The sequence below is a fragment of the Eumetopias jubatus genome, unplaced genomic scaffold (genome assembly GCF_037043125.1).
Source record: "Eumetopias jubatus isolate StellerSeaLion01/CBP00866 unplaced genomic scaffold, mEumJub1_p1.0 scaffold_7, whole genome shotgun sequence".
NCBI lineage: Eukaryota > Metazoa > Chordata > Mammalia > Carnivora > Otariidae > Eumetopias > Eumetopias jubatus.
Genome location: NW_028274813.1, coordinates 86,765,676 through 86,782,293, shown reverse-complemented (window position 1 = coordinate 86,782,293; position 16,618 = coordinate 86,765,676). Strand labels below are relative to the sequence as shown.

The 16,618-nt window shown below is 40.8% G+C and overlaps 1 protein-coding gene across 2 annotated transcripts; it reads left to right on the top strand.

The window, feature by feature from the left end:
- The first annotated feature begins 729 nt into the window (after positions 1-729).
- GATM (glycine amidinotransferase) lies at positions 730-15,988 on the top strand. Of its 2 annotated transcripts, XM_028126728.2 has the most exons (9): positions 730-868; positions 2,408-2,626; positions 8,534-8,729; positions 9,582-9,772; positions 10,755-10,892; positions 11,068-11,232; positions 12,466-12,529; positions 12,994-13,110; positions 14,948-15,988. In XM_028126728.2, the coding sequence occupies exons 1-9, from the start codon at positions 800-802 to the stop codon at positions 15,058-15,060; spliced, it is 1,272 nt and encodes a 423-aa protein (XP_027982529.1). In that variant the 5' UTR covers positions 730-799; the 3' UTR covers positions 15,061-15,988. The 2 variants fall into 2 exon arrangements, with proteins under 2 accessions (XP_027982529.1, XP_027982530.1); XM_028126729.1 differs by lacking the exons at positions 730-868; positions 2,408-2,626 and adding an exon at positions 5,021-5,194.
- Positions 15,989-16,618: the final 630 nt, after the last annotated feature.

Genomic DNA, 16,618 nt, shown 5'->3' with positions numbered 1-16,618 from the left:
GTACCCTAATCAATTGAAATAAAATGTTAAATACATGAAATGGAAGGGAAGATGAGTCTGTAGTCGTCCCTTATTCCTGGCCCACTTCTGTCTCTATTGCCATGATTGAATTTCTCAAGCCAGGACACATGGCCAACGACTATTTGAAACGTCTAGTATTCCCCCAAACACCTACCAGGCTTGTGGGTGGAAAGTGCAGCACCCCGGAGGAGAGAGAACCTGAATTCCAGACTTAGGTTTCTCCAGTCTCAAACCCGGTGTTGCCTGAAGAAACCACTTAAACTTTAGGGGTTTCGTTCACTGCAAAATGAGGGAACTGGGTCAGTGTATACCGACGAATTTAACCCTGAGATTGTACTTAAGCCTTACCTATGTCATCCAACAATGCACATTTCCCGTACTATTAAGTTTCCTTCGTCAGAAGTCGCGTGCTTTCCCCCTCCCCTGAAGCACTGGTACCTCCTGCGGCGGACGGGGGCTGGGCTTGGTAGCCGAAGCCAGTCGGCGGACCGACAAGCTAAAAAAAAGGCAAACACCGGAGGCTGGACCCGGAGCCACCCGCAGTCTCCTAAAGATTGCTAATTCGGGGCTGCGGGGCGCGCTGGCCTGCGCTCCCCCAGCCCCGCCACCTGTTCCCAGCAGCCAATGGGGCGCGCGGGAGGCGGCGGGGCGGGGCGAGACTACAAAAGGCCGGGGGCCGCGCGCCGTGACACTCCTGCTGGCGCGCTCTCGGGAGGCTCGGACGGACGCGGCCGAGCACCGGGAGCATTCCGCTCGTGGACAAGCCGGGCGCGGGGCGATGCTGCGGGTGCGGTGTCTGCGCGGCGGGAGCCGCGGCGCCGAGGCGGTGCACTACATCGGCTCTCGGGTGCGTGCGCGCGCCGCCCGCCTCGGCCGTCGGCCGCGTGCGTCCCCCTCGCCTTCCCTGGCTTTCCCCAGCCAGCATTGCATGACAGTGTCCCTCTGGTTCCCCTTGGAAGCTCAGCTTCAAGAGCCTTTGCTGGCTGCCGGGAGCTCGGCGCTTCCCAGGGGAAGCGGGACGTGCACTGGGGCCACACCCCGTGGGTACAGTAGCTCTCTGCGCGTCTCGGGCCTCGGTGGCCGTCATTGCAGGAGGCGCCGCCCTCCCAGTCGGACCCCGATTCGCTCCAAGAGGCTTCCGGCCCGGGGTGAGGGTGTGGGGGCGAAGAGTGACACTTCTTAATACAAGGATGGAATTATTGGGGTTCAGCGCAGGGGGTGGGCATAGAGTTGGGGAGCCTTCGGGGAAATGCGTGTGGTGCGGATAGACAGGAGAGGAGGCAAAGTGGGAATCTGGGATGGAGAGGGAGCAGGCAGGCCCACTCCAAGAGTAACATGGAGTCCTGAGTCGAGAGAGGAGTTGGAGCGAGTTCAGGCCGTACCCAGACTTTCTGCCGGGTTCCCCCCACCCCGGCACCGCCGCTTGCCGGGTTTGTAAGCGTGCGCCTGCAGACCCTCCCTTAGCTCCTGGGACAGGAATAGCAGGGCAGTTTGGCTCCCTCCCGGCAACTGCTTCCAGAACAGCTGTCCCTCTCCCTCTTGCTTTGGTCCCCACCCTGGCTCCCCTCCTGCCTCCTTCGTAAGGCATTTAACAGCGTAGGAGAGAGATTGGGCGCGGGGGTGCGGTGTGGGGTGTGGGTGGTGTTTGAGGTTTGCCCCATGGGTGAGGGACTCTCCCTATTGTAGATTTTATAGGCCCTGGATTTTCAAAGGGCTGTTTTGAAGTCCTCTTTCCCGGCTGTTTAAATTTGGGTTAATTCTGTCTTGGCTAGGATACTATGGACCATCTGTGAATTGGAGCCGTTGGCACTTGGTCACTCTCAGAACTGAAGTGCCAAAGAGTGGGAAGTGTGTGTTAGCACTGCAAAATTTTTAGTTTGAAGCTGATTATTCTGAAAGATAAGGTTCTTCACATATGCTTCTACATTTTAATTTGGACAAAAAAAAGTCTAATTTTGGTGACTTTTAATACTGAAGGGGGAAAGGAGGCTTCTTCCTCCAGCTGGACTTGGCAGGCAGATATGGAGCAGCTTTCTGTGGTTTTCTAGGAATGGGGGATCCATCATCTACAGAAGGGTTGCTTAAAGCTTGATTAAAACTTAATTGCAGTAAACCATTCTGAGATATAAATGGGGGTGGTCACTGGGGATAAAATCCTCTGAGGGGCTTTAGAAAGTTATGCCAATTAACAAATAAACAGATAATTTATGAAAAACAAGAAGGCAAAACTATAGCCCCACCGCCCACCTATATGGTAACTAACATCTTGATTTACATTCTCCTAAAGGATTTTAAATGTCTATGTTATACTGGGTTTCATTCTACCTCCTCTTCCCCGAAAGTACTATATAGGACTCTGCAATAATCTTTTCTTTGTTCTTGGAAGCTTGGAAGAACCTTAACAGGATGGGTGCAGCGAACTTTCCAGAGCACCCAGGCAGCTACTGCTTCCTCCCGGAATTCCTGTGCAGCTGATGATAAGGCCACTGATCCTCTGCCCAAGGACTGCCCTGTCTCCTCTTACAACGAATGGGACCCCTTAGAGGAAGTGATAGTGGGCAGAGCAGAAAATGCCTGTGTTCCACCGTTTACCGTGGAGGTGAAGGTAAAGCAAGGGAATTCACATGTCTGAAGGGGGTTCATGCCTCACCTTCTGCAGGCTGGCTTCTGCTCCCACTGTCCTCTATAACTGCTTTCACTGTAGCTTACTCCAGACCTCTGAAATCCCGTGGTGATTTTAATTATCTTACCTGAAATTTCTGTGGGGTTTTATTTTTTTAAAGATTTTATTTATTTATTTGACAGACTGAGAGAGCGTGCACAAGCAGGGGAAGCTGCAGAGAGGGAGAAGCAGGCTCCCCACTGAGCAGGGAGCCGGAGGTGGAGCTCCATCCCAGGACCCCAGGATCATGACCTGAGCTAAAGGCAGATGCTTCACCCACTGAGCCACCCAGGCGTCCCTGGTGTTTTATACTATTTACACAAATAACTCTTTCCTCCAGATTCTGACAGACCTCATCTGGGGATGTTAGTTCTTTCACCATTGCTCACATCTTCCTTCACTGTAATGTTAGGGTTGAGCAGAATTTCACTCTGGCCCTCTTTCCTTAGCTCTTCTCATAGCTTTGGGTCCCACCTCCACTCTGGTCCAGATCTTTCTCCAGATCAACATGTTAAACTCCTTGCTGGGTATTACCGTAGGACCTCAAGCCTGGCACATCTTGAGTTTAGCTGTCAGCCACTCTGCTATACTGGACCCTTCTGCAGTCCTTCCTTTCCAATTTTGGCGTTCCTATTTATTAGAGCTGAAACATCAAGGAGTCATCTTTGATTTCTCCTTCAGTCAATCCTCCACGATCTAACAAGTCCTTTGTCAAAAGCAACCTTGCCTCCATCCCTCTGCTGCTGCCTTAGGTCAAGATCGTATCCACTGCCTGGACTATCACAGCTTACCCTCATTTGTTCTTCTCTCCAAACCACCTTCTAGCTTCTGTGAGAGTGTTTTTTTTTTTTAATTTTATTATTTTTTTAATATTTTATTTATTTATTTGACAGAGAGAGAGATAGCGAGAGAGGGAACACAAGCGGGGGAGTGGGAGAGGGAGAAGCAGGTTTCCTGCAGGGCAGGGAGCTGGACACAGACACGGGGCTCAATCTCAGGACCCTGGGACCATGACCGGAGCCAAAGGCAGACAGCTTAACGACTGAGCCACCCAGGTGCCCCGAGAGTGCTTTTTTTTAAACCAAAATTGGATCACGTTGCTCATCCTGCTCCTCTCATGCCTCTATTTCCCAATCTTCCACATGTCCCCTCCCCCCGCCACTACCTCAGATAAAGTTCTCACAGTATTTCAAGATCATTCACAATCTGGCTCTTGTCTGCCTTTCCAGGACTCCCCATTTCAATCATTGGTTCATCTTAGAGGTGTGTTAGTATGGCTGGTTAGCAGCTGTCCATTCCTATTTGGGTCTCTCTCAACTCTACGGTTTCACCTTGGTTTTCAGCAGACTTTATAGGATAACCCTCTAAGCAGCCAAACTAGACTACTCACTGTTCCCCAAACAACCCTCATGTCTGTGCTCCCACTCAGGACTCCTTCCACCTATGTTCCTGTACCTCTCTTGTCTGTAGTTTAAACCTACCCTCTTACTACCACAGAGGTCTGATGGTCCCTTCCCCAAAACCTCCCAGGGTTTCCCTGGCAACAAGTAATATCTCTCTTCTAAAAACTCCTAGTGTTATCTTTCATATTCCTAAGACTGGGCCTCAGTGGATTGGTGTTCAGGTTCAGAAGGAAGTGTCATCCACATTGCAGACACAGCCTGAGCTTCCATTAATAATGGGTTAGAAATATATCTTCATTGTACTTAAATTCTTCCTGAATATTTACATTGTTATTTATAACATGGATTAAGGAAATAAGTTCTATTACATCATTCCCATCATCATCAGAAATGCTGCCTACCTTGTACCCGGGCTCCAGAGGTATCAGCACAAAAGACCTTGCTTTCTGTTCAGAGAAATAAGATCTTCGTCTAGAAACAAAGACTAAAGCTAAGTATCTTATGCCAACCACCTGGCCATTGAACTGAATGCCAAAAGAGTAAAGGAAAAAGCAATGACCAAATGCGGGAGAGTTAGGAAGTCTTCTTGAAGAAAATGACTCTTTAATTAGACCTCGAAGGCAGGGTAATAGAAAAAGTCGTAACTTCTAATTGTTCTGAAACTACCTCTGGTTCTGGTATTTGATGTTTGATGAACAGATTAATTTATGTATCGTCCACGTGTTTTAAAAAGACATGATCTTTTTTAAGTCTTTTCTTGAAAAGAAGTCCCATCCCTAACCATTTTAATTGGGTGGAATTCAATTTCAAATTCAAGCAATAGCTTATCCTTTTACTTGTCTATAAAATTGTTGACTTTTGTACTGTGTAATCTTACGGAAACAGACATGATTCTCAGACACGATTTTGAGTTCTCTGTCATTTGTGGAAAGTGTACCGGGCTGAAGTCAGGAGACCAGGACTGAATTATGTATTTGATTAAGAAGCTTGATGCTAGTCTTCGCTAAGTAGCTCTTTGACCTTGTGCAAGATTCCACAAATATCTGGGCCTCAATAAAGTGAAGATATTAAGAGGCTTGCTCTCTACCTAACAAGACTAAAGATGAAGGTAAAATGTTATATGCTAAGTATTTCAAGGGACAGAACCACACTTCGGTTACTGTTGTATGGATCTAGATTTATATTACAAAAGTACATTGGGAGTGCAATGATTGTAGATACTACTAGTATTAGCAGTATTGATTTCATTCATTTTTCTGGTTATTTCTGCTTTATGCCACATGCTAAACTAGGTAATGAGAGAGAGAAAAGTAAAGGCATGCATGGCCCCCAGAAGGCAAGGCCTTACTAATAGAGGAAAATGATACGGATGTGTTAAATCAGCTGGGGAACAATGAAAGATAAAATAATGTATTAAACTGCTTATGGGCAATTAGAGCATAAGATTGGTTGGAAGATATAAAGGCTAGAGAAATTTTATGGGAGTAAGGACGGTGGTTGTCAGGAAGCAGTTTTTAAAAGCTATGTAGCTTTTTATTCTGTAAAACGTAATGAATACTTTCCACCAAATATGTGCTTTTTGTTTTGCTTTTATCTTTAAAATAAAGCTCTTAAGAAAGGACCTTTTGTAAGATACAAAGTCACCCAAGGTTAATGTACTATAAGCTTGAAGCTGGATAAGTAAGTTTCTATTTATATTTCATAGCCTTCCAAAGACAGTATTTAAAATTCATTTGGCAGCCCCACCACCACCCCGAGGGGTTTTAAGCTCTGAAAGACTATAAAGTTTCTAGGAGTGCAGCCACATCTCTGCAACAGATTATTAAAAACATCCTATGCTAAGCATTTAGTGTAATGTTTTTTATCTTGCAGATACTTGGTAAATAATTGCTAACTCATTTAGCAGGGTTACAAAGGAAGTGTAAATAATTTCTAACTATGTCTTGGAAAATGTAACGTGCCTTGATCATTTGGACTTTGTTCAACCTTAGCCAGACAGGGTATGAGTTACACAAGGAAACTCACACTTGTTCAAATAGCTTTTTTTCCCCCCAGCAAAGCCTAGTTCATATTTACCAAGGCGAGCTTCATTCTGCATAGTTACACAGAATACTTTGGAATGTGTCTGGCAAGACAGCATGGCTATGCATCTGCTGGAACAAGTTTTAAAGTTTCAAAGGCTTCTTGTCCTTTAGCGGACTTTAAGCGATGTGCCTGGCATGAGAAGGAGGAAGCAATGAATGGAGGAGCAGTACCACGATGTGTCTGAGAGGAATATTAAGACTCATTATTATCCTCTCCTCCTGGGGGCTGCTGCTGGACTTCCTAGGGGTAGAAAACAGTGGAATGCTTTTGTTTTTAAAAAGAGTAGATTGATCTTAAAAACTGCGTAAATTAATACTGATAATTTGAGACTGATGATATTTGTCACAGGCCAGAAATTGAGCCTGCTGTTTTCCTGTAGATCTTCAAAAGTAAAGCAACTAACCAATAATGTAGACAGGGATCAGCAAACTTACTTCTGCCAGATAATAAACATTTCAGGCTTTGCAGACCTTAAGTCTCTGTCACAACCACTCACCTCTTGACTCTGCCACTGTAGTGCAAAAGCAAACTGCAGACAATATGTAAATGAATGTGTCTGTGTTCCCATAAAACTTGTATTTAGTAAAAAAAAAAAAAAAAAATCTAGCCATGGACTTTAGTTTGCCAACCCCTGTTTTAAAGCCTCACTGTCATCCTCCATGTTTGTTAAAGACATGTTTTTCAGATTCTTATTCCTTCACCTGCAGGCTCAGCTCCAGCCTTACTGGTGCGAACCTAGGTACTGAACTAACAAGAGGCAGGTCTGCCTCCGTATATTTGAATTTATCAGACTGAGGTGGAAATGGAAGTAGAGACAGAAAACCTGGACAAGACGTCGTCTTTGACATTACTGGGCTAGACATCTAGACACACTCTATCTCATTACCCAGTTCCCTTCTTCACAGCCCTTAACCACTATCTGAAATTGTCTGATTTGTGATGGAAACCTTATCTGACATGATCGGGACTGGTAGTCAGTTAATCGATGATATAAGGAAGTATTTTTTTTTAAATACCTGCTTTAAATATTTTTTAAACTTAAAATATATAGATGTATATCACTTTGCCAGTCTTTTGATGAAAGTCCAAGGTTTTTTCCTACCGTTTGGATCTTCTGATTGGAATTCTGCCTCATCTATCTTGATAAATTACATCCATATAGTCTACATTTCCCAATGTATTTCTGTAAATTGAGAACTTAGGCACATGCAAAACAATCTGAATGAAGAATCCTTCTACATTTTTATATTTTTGGAAACCAATATTTTACAGTTGTTATGCCTGCCCTATTTCAACATTTTTAGCAAATTGAGCCTTTTTAAAGCATTTAATTGGTTTTCATTCAGTTGTCTTTTAAAATACATATCACCCTTGGACACTTTCTAAATGTTAAGCTTTTTTTTCAGCTGCCGAAAGTGTGTGAATTCACTTATTGGATCACTTCCTTTGATGACAAAAGGACTTGAAGCAGTATGAAAACTTGGAAGGACTGGGGAGGGGAGGCATGTCTTGCAGGGAAGGCGAGGAAGTACCAGAGGCAGACTTGCACTGCTGCATAATTTTGCCAAGTGCTAATTCTGTTGAATGAGAAAATCAATAATGGATTTTTAAGAGCAACAAAGAATGTTTGAGAATATGTCCCTAATTTTAAGGGGGCAGTGTCCTATTTTCCTATAGAGTATCTTGCGGTGCTATTTTCTAGACAGAATTCTGGGATGCATGGGTAGGTAGCACATGGTTTTATCTAAGTACAGATGTGCTTTTATCCTCTTATGCCCTTTCTTTGTTCTCTTATTTGATTTCGTTGAGACTATCTAACAGAGTACCTATGTCCTGTTTTGTCTATGAAGCTTTGTCTATGAAGGACCAGTAAAAACTGGTCCAAGAAGACTCCAAGCCCATCTGAAGGCAGATATGCTGTGAACGGCAAGGCAGAAGATCCCAGGCAAAGGGAGCAAAAGGTCTCAAAACCTCAAGAAAACTTAGAATTCTTCATTCAACAAATACTGACTGTCTTCTCAGAGAGGCAACATGCTTGGTGCTGGGGATCAACACTAGACAAGACATAGTCTTAGGCTCATTTCCATTAAATTATACAAATCAGGAGCACCTGGGTGGCTCAGTCAGTTAAGTGGTTAAGCATCTGCCTTCAGCTCAGGTCATGCATCGGGTTCCCTGCTCAGTGGGAAGCCAGCTTCTCCCTCTCCTCCCTGCTCGTGCGCACTCTCTCTCTCTCAAATAAATAAAAATTAAAAAAAAAAGAAAAAAGAAGTTATACAAATCATTGTTCACTGCCTAGGACCTTATCATGAGTTGTATTTTTCTCCAATTAAGTATTTCGCTTACTTTCTCCTGGTTCTAGGCCAACACATATGAAAAGTACTGGTCATTTTACCAGAAGCACGGAGGCCATTATTTTCCCAAAGATCATTTGAAAAAGGCTGTTGCTGAAATTGAAGAGATGTGCAATATTTTAAAAATGGAAGGAGTAACAGTGAGGAGACCTGACCCCATTGACTGGTCGTTGAAGTATAAAACTCCTGATTTTGAGTCTACGGGTAAGTGATGTTGGATACCTAAACTGCTAGTGTCTTAATTTTTAATATCTTTCTTAATGTGTAAGGAGAAAGTTCAAATAATCTGTCAGAGATTCCTTTGTTTTAATAATCCTTCAAAACTGTAAAGATTACTTAGGAACAGATTGGTTCTTTTTGATATGATTAAGATGTTAAGATGTCCATATTCTAAACTCCATTATAAATCAGAATCTTCTTGAAAGAAGCAGTTTTTCTAAACCTTATGATCATTTCCTTTCATAAAACAGTGGATTCCATGTCATTTTCCTCAGGTATAGAAGTTAAGAGGGGAACAGAAACATTCCCATTTTAGTTTTAACTGACATTGCTACAGGATTGGTCTTGTGCCTGAATTCAGTGTTCTAATTTACAGTTCTGGAAATGATCCTTGGCCCAATTTTTATCTTGTGCTACTGATATTCCCTGAAAAACTCTGTTTTTTTATGTAGCAAGAAAGGAGCTTACAAAACATGAAAACTTGGTGGTTCTAGATCTCTTTGAACAAGGACCTTATTGCTTCATTTCTTTTCTTCCTCTTTCTTTTTTTCTTTCTTCCTTCCTTCCTTCCTTCCTTCCTTCCTTTCTTTCCCCTTCCCTCCCTCCCTCCCTCCCTCCTTCCTTCCTTCTCTTTGCCATCCCCACACAGAATACTCATGCTAATAATCTAGTATGTATCATTCCATCTTTTTCCATTTGCATATAAATGTACGTATACACATTCCTATAGGTTTTCTGCAATTTTTTTTAACCAAAACCTGGGATCCTATTATATAGACTCTTTTGTCTTGGAAATTAGCATTGCTGAGGTTGTTGTGGAACTTTTTGGTCTGATAGGTTTATATGGTGCGATGCCTCGAGACATCCTGATTGTTGTGGGAAACGAGATTATCGAGGCTCCCATGGCGTGGCGCGCCCGCTTCTTTGAGTACCGTGCATACCGGTCAATTATCAAAGACTACTTCCATCGTGGCGCCAAGTGGACAACGGCTCCCAAGCCAACAATGGGTGATAAGCTTTATGACCAGGTAAGACCTTAATTATGGGTGAGCTTATTAGTAATTTTTCTCAATAATCCAGAGAATGACATAGAGATTCTCTGATACCTTATATTTAGTATGCATTTGAGAAACTGAGGACATCACCTTCATTCAAAAAAAAAAAAAAACAGATTGTTTTATGATGAAAATAGAGTAAACGACATTTGTGATGATAAGAGTAATAGTAGTAATAGCTAACACTTACCTGGTGCTTACCATGTGCTAGGTCTTGAGCTAAGTGCTTTTATACATCGTCAGTCCTGCTTATTCTTCACAAAATCCTCTGAGGGAGGAGCATCCGTGTTCCCTTACTGGGAGGAAAACTTTCCTAAAGGCACATAGCTATTCATTGGTAGAAACAGAAAAGTCACTCAACTGAACTCCCTTCTTTTCTTCTAGAGAAACAATGTGGTCTACAGGCCAAATTCACAGTAAAAGGAAGTATATATTCCTTCTTAGGCCACTTACTATTTAATCATTTATAGATAGAATCAAAAGATCAAAATTTTTTCTAGGGGTTTAAAGACAGAAATAAGTAATGAATTCATTCCACCACACCAAATCAATTTTGGCAAGGGATGCATGGCATCTCATTTTATGGTATGAGTTAGGCTTAGGACCAAATTCCTTTTCTAAAAGAACAGAATGACTTCATCCTGTTGACTTTCAGTATTGTAGCTAGCTACATAAATCAATATATGGGTCATGAATATTTTCAGAATTATTAATATCACTGTACCATTTCCTTCCTAGTATCAAGAAATTGCTGTCATGCCTAGTTTTTGGTTTTTGTTTTTTGTTGTCAGTTTATTTTGATTTAGTTAGCATGGGCCTACATCTTCCCCATGCATATTTTAGTCTAAAACGGGGTAGTACTATTTTGGGAAATGATGATGTTGAATTAATTCTCTTAGTAATGAATGCCCCATAAATAATTTCCTTTGTATGTATTCATTCTTGTTCCAATTAGAATTACCCTATCCATTCTGTAGAAGACAGACACAGATTGGCTGCTCAGGGAAAATTTGTGACGACTGAGTTCGAGCCATGCTTTGATGCTGCTGACTTCATTAGAGCTGGAAGAGATATTTTTGCACAGAGAAGCCAGGTCAATAAAAGCTGCCTCTTAAATTCCACACTTTATTATTATATTTTTTATTTATTATTTACTTGTACATTATTGTATTTATTTATTTTATGAAAATATTTTCATCCTGACTATTTTTAGTTATCTAAACATAGAACCAAATCTTTATAGAATTTCGTCCTCCTTTCATTTTCAGGTTACAAACTATCTGGGCATTGAATGGATGCGGAGGCATCTTGCGCCAGACTACAGAGTGCATATCATCTCCTTTAAAGATCCCAATCCAATGCATATTGATGCCACCTTCAATATCATTGGACCTGGTCTTGTGCTTTCCAACCCTGACCGACCATGTCATCAGGTAAGGGAGCTCTTAAGACTCTGGAGAAGCAATAGAGTCTAGCCACTGAAGTAATTACCATGTTTATTTTAAGCACTTCCATGGTTCCTAATGGTTCTAGATGACAAATTCAGCAGTGCTCAACATTATGATAATCAAACACTGGATTGCTTATGGTGGATTTACTACAAGGTGTCCAGAACTCACAAATGTACATTGTAGCCATGATAATTAGTATAGTGTCATCAGACTTTGACTTTCCTTGCTTGCTGCTTTCAAAGCCTCCAGTTTGTGTGTCTGTGTGTGTTTTTATCGAACAGAGTATATTATCCCATAGCTTGCAGCCAAGATCCCACAGCAGCTGAATTGCAGAAAGAATGATCCTTACATGGCTGGGCAATGCTCCTGGGTAGTGGGTGTCTTCCTCCCTCTCCGGGGGGTCAGGACCCCTTTGGCCAGCCCCAGCCTGCAAGGAGGAGCAGAGCCACTGCACTGCAGCTAGTCTGTCCCTATCACCTGCAGCTTCCTACCTCTGTTCCTTCCCTCCTACTTCCAGTTGGGTGGTGAGTGATTCCGTGTTATTTGGTAAGCTGCAGTACACCTTTTAAAAATGACTATTTTACCATGTCACTGTTCATTTCTATCCCGTACATTTATACCTAATGACCAAGATTACCTGTTTCATTTTAACATAATTTATTGATAAACTGAGTATATGAACATAGGGATGGCTGGATGGTAATAGGTCACTAAGGACAATTATGGTTCTTTGGGAATACACCCTTAACATCTATCCTTATGCTGTGGTAGAGATGCAAAGTGATGGACTATGAAGTGGATGGACTGTGGGTTTAACACAGTCACATTTTTGTTTCCTTAATAGCTAAATAGGAAATATTTTCCTTTTCTTTAATGCGAATTTGTCAAGGAAAGTATCTTCTGTATTTTAAGATCTCTGAAACCTAAATAAAACATGAGAATATTTTTAAAAGCTTTAACATTTCTGTTACTTTTTAAAAATTTTAACCTGGTAATATGGGGATTTTATGTACATTTTTAATTTGGATTCAGACAAAACCATTTCAAATGTTTGGAAATTTAATTTTTTTATTTTGGCAGTTGAGAAGTCAGTGTCTCAAAAAGAATTATTAATCATAAGAGCTATCAGAGACTAAATATGATAATAATAGCATAAATAGATTTAAGCTTCCTTGGAGTTTGTTTTTTGGTTTTTTGTTTGTTTTTGTCTTGCAGATTGATCTTTTCAAGAAAGCGGGATGGACCATAGTTACTCCTCCAATACCAGTCATCCCAGATGGTATGTTTACTATTATATACTTATAGCCTAAAATGAGTACTCCAGTGACTGAAGATCTTGCATCTATAGACAGCAGCCCAAATTTTAGCACTTTAGAGAAAATGTTTCCCCAGGAAGGAGTAAACTAGCACTTGGGCCTGTAGGTACAAGAACAAGGCTGGGACTTATGTTTGCAACCTCTACTTCCATAGACAATGAAAGAGAGAAGATGGGAAAAATCAGTATAAAGCAACATCACAAAGCAAGAAATGACTTTTTAAAGAAAACAAGGTGAAATCCGAATGTGTAATGGGTATAGATTGAGTCCTAACATTTATAAATTGTCTTAAGATTAAAATAAAATTCCACAGGGAAAGTGAACTACTGAAAGAATGGAAGTGTCACTTTAATATTCTTCACTTTGGAACTCTTGCTTTAAACAAAAATGATAGTGGACATGATTTAACTGTTGTTACCATTTTTAGATCACCCACTCTGGATGTCATCCAAATGGCTTTCTATGAATGTCTTAATGCTAGATGAAAAGCGTGTCATGGTGGATGCCAATGAAGTCCCAATTCAGAAGATGTTTGAAAAACTGGGTATGTACAAAAACGAAATGTGGTGTCATGCATGAAAGTATTAAACCAGAAGAACTAAAGAAATTACCTGCTAGGTCTGATGTATGCTTTATCTAATTCAATTTGTTCCTTTTAGAGGTACCACATTATTTCGTAGATGCACAATATTTTTATTGTTAACAATCATAATCCCAAAGGGTTGGAGATGCATTCCAGGTTCCTCAGACACTCCCTTAGCAATAAGTATATCAATCTTCTGTGACTTATCTAACCTCTTGGTGCCCACGTATGAAGAACTATCCCCTTTGTAGGCGAGCATAGAGATTATTCAGTCCTTCCGCAAATAAGAAATTGAATTGTTGAGGGTCCTTTAAAAGTCATTTAATTGTCATTACATATTTTAAGGGACATCTAAGGGTACAGATACAGAAGTGACTTATGTGTGTGGTAAGCACAATGAACCAAGTAATGAAATGCAGTAGTCAGTGTCAGTAAATCATTCAATTTTGAACTAAGAACTGGTTTTTACTCGTGTGGGAATTTGCTTATCCTGATATTCAAAATTTAAAATAGTTATTCTGACAGTATTGAGAAAAGTGTTGAAAGAAAGGATTTTCATATGGCTGGGACATAGAGTACAGAAGTATGTATGTTCATCACTCTTCACATACTTGATATATCCTAAGTGTCAAATAAAGCCAGGCAGTATATACTTGTTGAAAGTGAGTCAAGTTTTGATTCATGTCTTATATTTCAGGTATACTACCCAGAAGAAATGATTTGCCCCTTTGACACATCCCTCTTTAATGTGGTGTCAGTTGAAAAGGATTGGCCTGTCACTTTTAGACTGAGCCCAATCTAATGATTTGATCTCTAATGCTATGCCACTTTTTTCCTGACTTCCTTGAAACAGCCCAACTGCTTGAGTTCAGTTTCTTTGTCCATTAAGATTTTATTGTTTCTCAACTTAAAATATTATTAAGAACCAGATATGTGATTCATAATATTATTTTATAATTGTAGACACAGGGAACTTGTTAAAGCAAACTTTATCAAGCAACTGGAACCTTTCCAATTCAGGATTAAAATGGCTCTAGCCATCTGAATAAGATAGATACATCTGTCTACCAGGAAACATACTTGTGTTTAAAAGTCCACTCTTTATCCCAAGCCCACTCCTTACACCTTCCACACTGTATTCTTACTTCCCCAAGCCCTGCTCAGTCTCACTTTCCTGGGAAAGTCCTTTCTGATGGCCCTGCTGCTTCCCCTCCCCGACTACTCCAGTGGAAGCTTTAGTGGCTCTATAGCTGTATTTCCCCTCAAAATACAAAATACAAAATACAGAGGAGGGTAGATCTTCTTTTTAAAATCCTGTTATGCTGAACACAATAGATTTCTTTCTAAATACAGTTGGTTCACTGGGCCATGCACATCATCACAAGCACATCAGTACAAAATGATGCCAGATTAAACTACTCGTCTGAATGGATTTAGTACCTGAATGAGCATACAACCCAGCATATTAAAATACAAGCTCCGTTCCGTTGTTTTCTTAAGGTGGTAAAGTTAATCCCGTCAGACACATCCACTCATCCAGCCCGTTGACTTGTGCATTGTCAGCAAAACAAAATAGACTTCACAGTTTCTGCTGACTTTCTGGTGAAGACTTTATATTAGCAGTGGAATAGGTTAGATAAAATACAATTGGTGACAGTACAGTTGAAAGACTGTTTGGGGTTCAGGTAGACTTGAGGATTACAGACACAGGATTCCTACCCATCTTTGGGCTTACTTCCTATAGGAGAATCTCCCTGGGAGTCCATCCAGCTGACTACATGTCTCTCTTTTGATGCAGGTATCAGTACCATCAAGGTTAATATCCGTAATGCCAATTCCCTGGGAGGAGGCTTCCACTGCTGGACCTGTGATGTCCGGCGCCGAGGCACCCTGCAGTCCTACTTTGACTGACCGGGCCTGATGGCGCTGGTGGCTTGGCCTCCAAGAAATCTAGGAAGCTTAGGGATAAGGTTCGCTCTCCCACTTGAAGAAGTGCATGAACTGTAGTGCTTTAAACAATCATATCCTTAACAGGGGTCTTAAGCCTGGTTTATTTTTATTACTTTTCTTTGATGTAAGGAAATAACTTGTGCTAGGTATTACTGTCTTCTCCTAAATTCATTTACTATTTGTCTTCAAGTGTAAACATTTGGTGAATGTGTACCAACAAAAGTTAGTTGTTTGAGTAACTTGGCCACTAATATTTAACCGTCTACCTCTGTTTTTAATTTTCTTTCCAAAAGGCAGCCTGAAATGTTGGTCCTAATCTTCATTATTTTTTCCTTTTTTCTAAGACTTGTGAATGTTTGTATCACTTCTTTTTTCTAAATGAGAGAAAGATTTAAAATGTACACAGATCTTAAGCAGAACCAGATAATTGTCTCTTTTTCTAATGAGGAATTTTGGTAATTTTTAATTTTTTGTCTTTAAAAAATAATCTAGACTATGCAAACATTTTAAGTGAATTTTCCATAAATGTTTTTAGTATTCTTATTTCAACATTGGTGACACTTGCTACTAAAAACCTTTTCATACAACTTACCTCATTTCAAGTGATTTAGTTTTCTTTTTTCTCTGTCCAAATTTTACAGAAGTATTTAGTGCAATAGGTTATAACTATCAGTTCCAATCCTAAATTTTGATGTCCAGTATCTAATGGATATATTGCATCTTTGATAATCTAAGCTTGGTTTACAGATGTGCAAATTATTTAAAGCACAGACCTTAAAAGCATTAAAAAAAACTAATGGAGGTAAAACCTACATGCAATGTGAAATAATTTTAATGTTGGATTGTACATGTATTTTTATTCTAATAAACTTTTATGTTACAGAATGGATTTCATGAGAGTTTGGTCCAATTATTTTAAGCATAAGTAAATTATAAGAATGTAGCGCTAGGGACAGAATTCTAATGCTCTGAAATAATATATTCATCCCTAGTAAATAATTTAAACACAATACTTGTATTCAGAAATGTTTAGCAGAGTCATATTTTATTAGTTTTTTTTAAGATTTATTTTATTTATTTGAGAAAGAGAGAGAGCACATGGGGGAGGGGCAGAGGGAGAGCAAGAGCGAGAATCCTCAAGCAGACTCCACGCTGAGCACACAGAGCCTGACTCAGGGATAAATCCCACGACCCTGAGATCATGAGCTGAGCTGAAACCAAGGGGCGGACACCTAACTGACTGAGCCACCCAGGCACCCCCAAATTTTATTAATTCATTCAAAAATATCTGAATGTCTTTTATATATAAATATATATAATGTCTTTTATATATAAATATAAGGGACTAATCCTAGGCCCCAGAAAAGAAAGAGAGTCTCTGTTCTCAAGATGCTGTTTGGACTCATGAAAAATCTGGGAGAGGGGGTCGTAGGGCGGGGAAGACGTGCTCTGAAATGAGCCATAGGTTCACCCTATGCCCGTGCCCGTGCCAACACCTTTAGCTCCATTGTATTCTGAT

Coding starts and splice junctions, on each gene's coding strand:
- GATM (XM_028126728.2), top strand. CDS start 800: ATGCTGCGGGTGCGGTGTCTGCGCGGCGGGAGCCGCGGCGCCGAGGCG. Junction 9,773..10,754: donor GTGATAAGCTTTATGACCAG/GTAAGACCTTAA, acceptor TGTTCCAATTAG/AATTACCCTATCCATTCTGT. Junction 12,530..12,993: donor AATACCAGTCATCCCAGATG/GTATGTTTACTA, acceptor TACCATTTTTAG/ATCACCCACTCTGGATGTCA.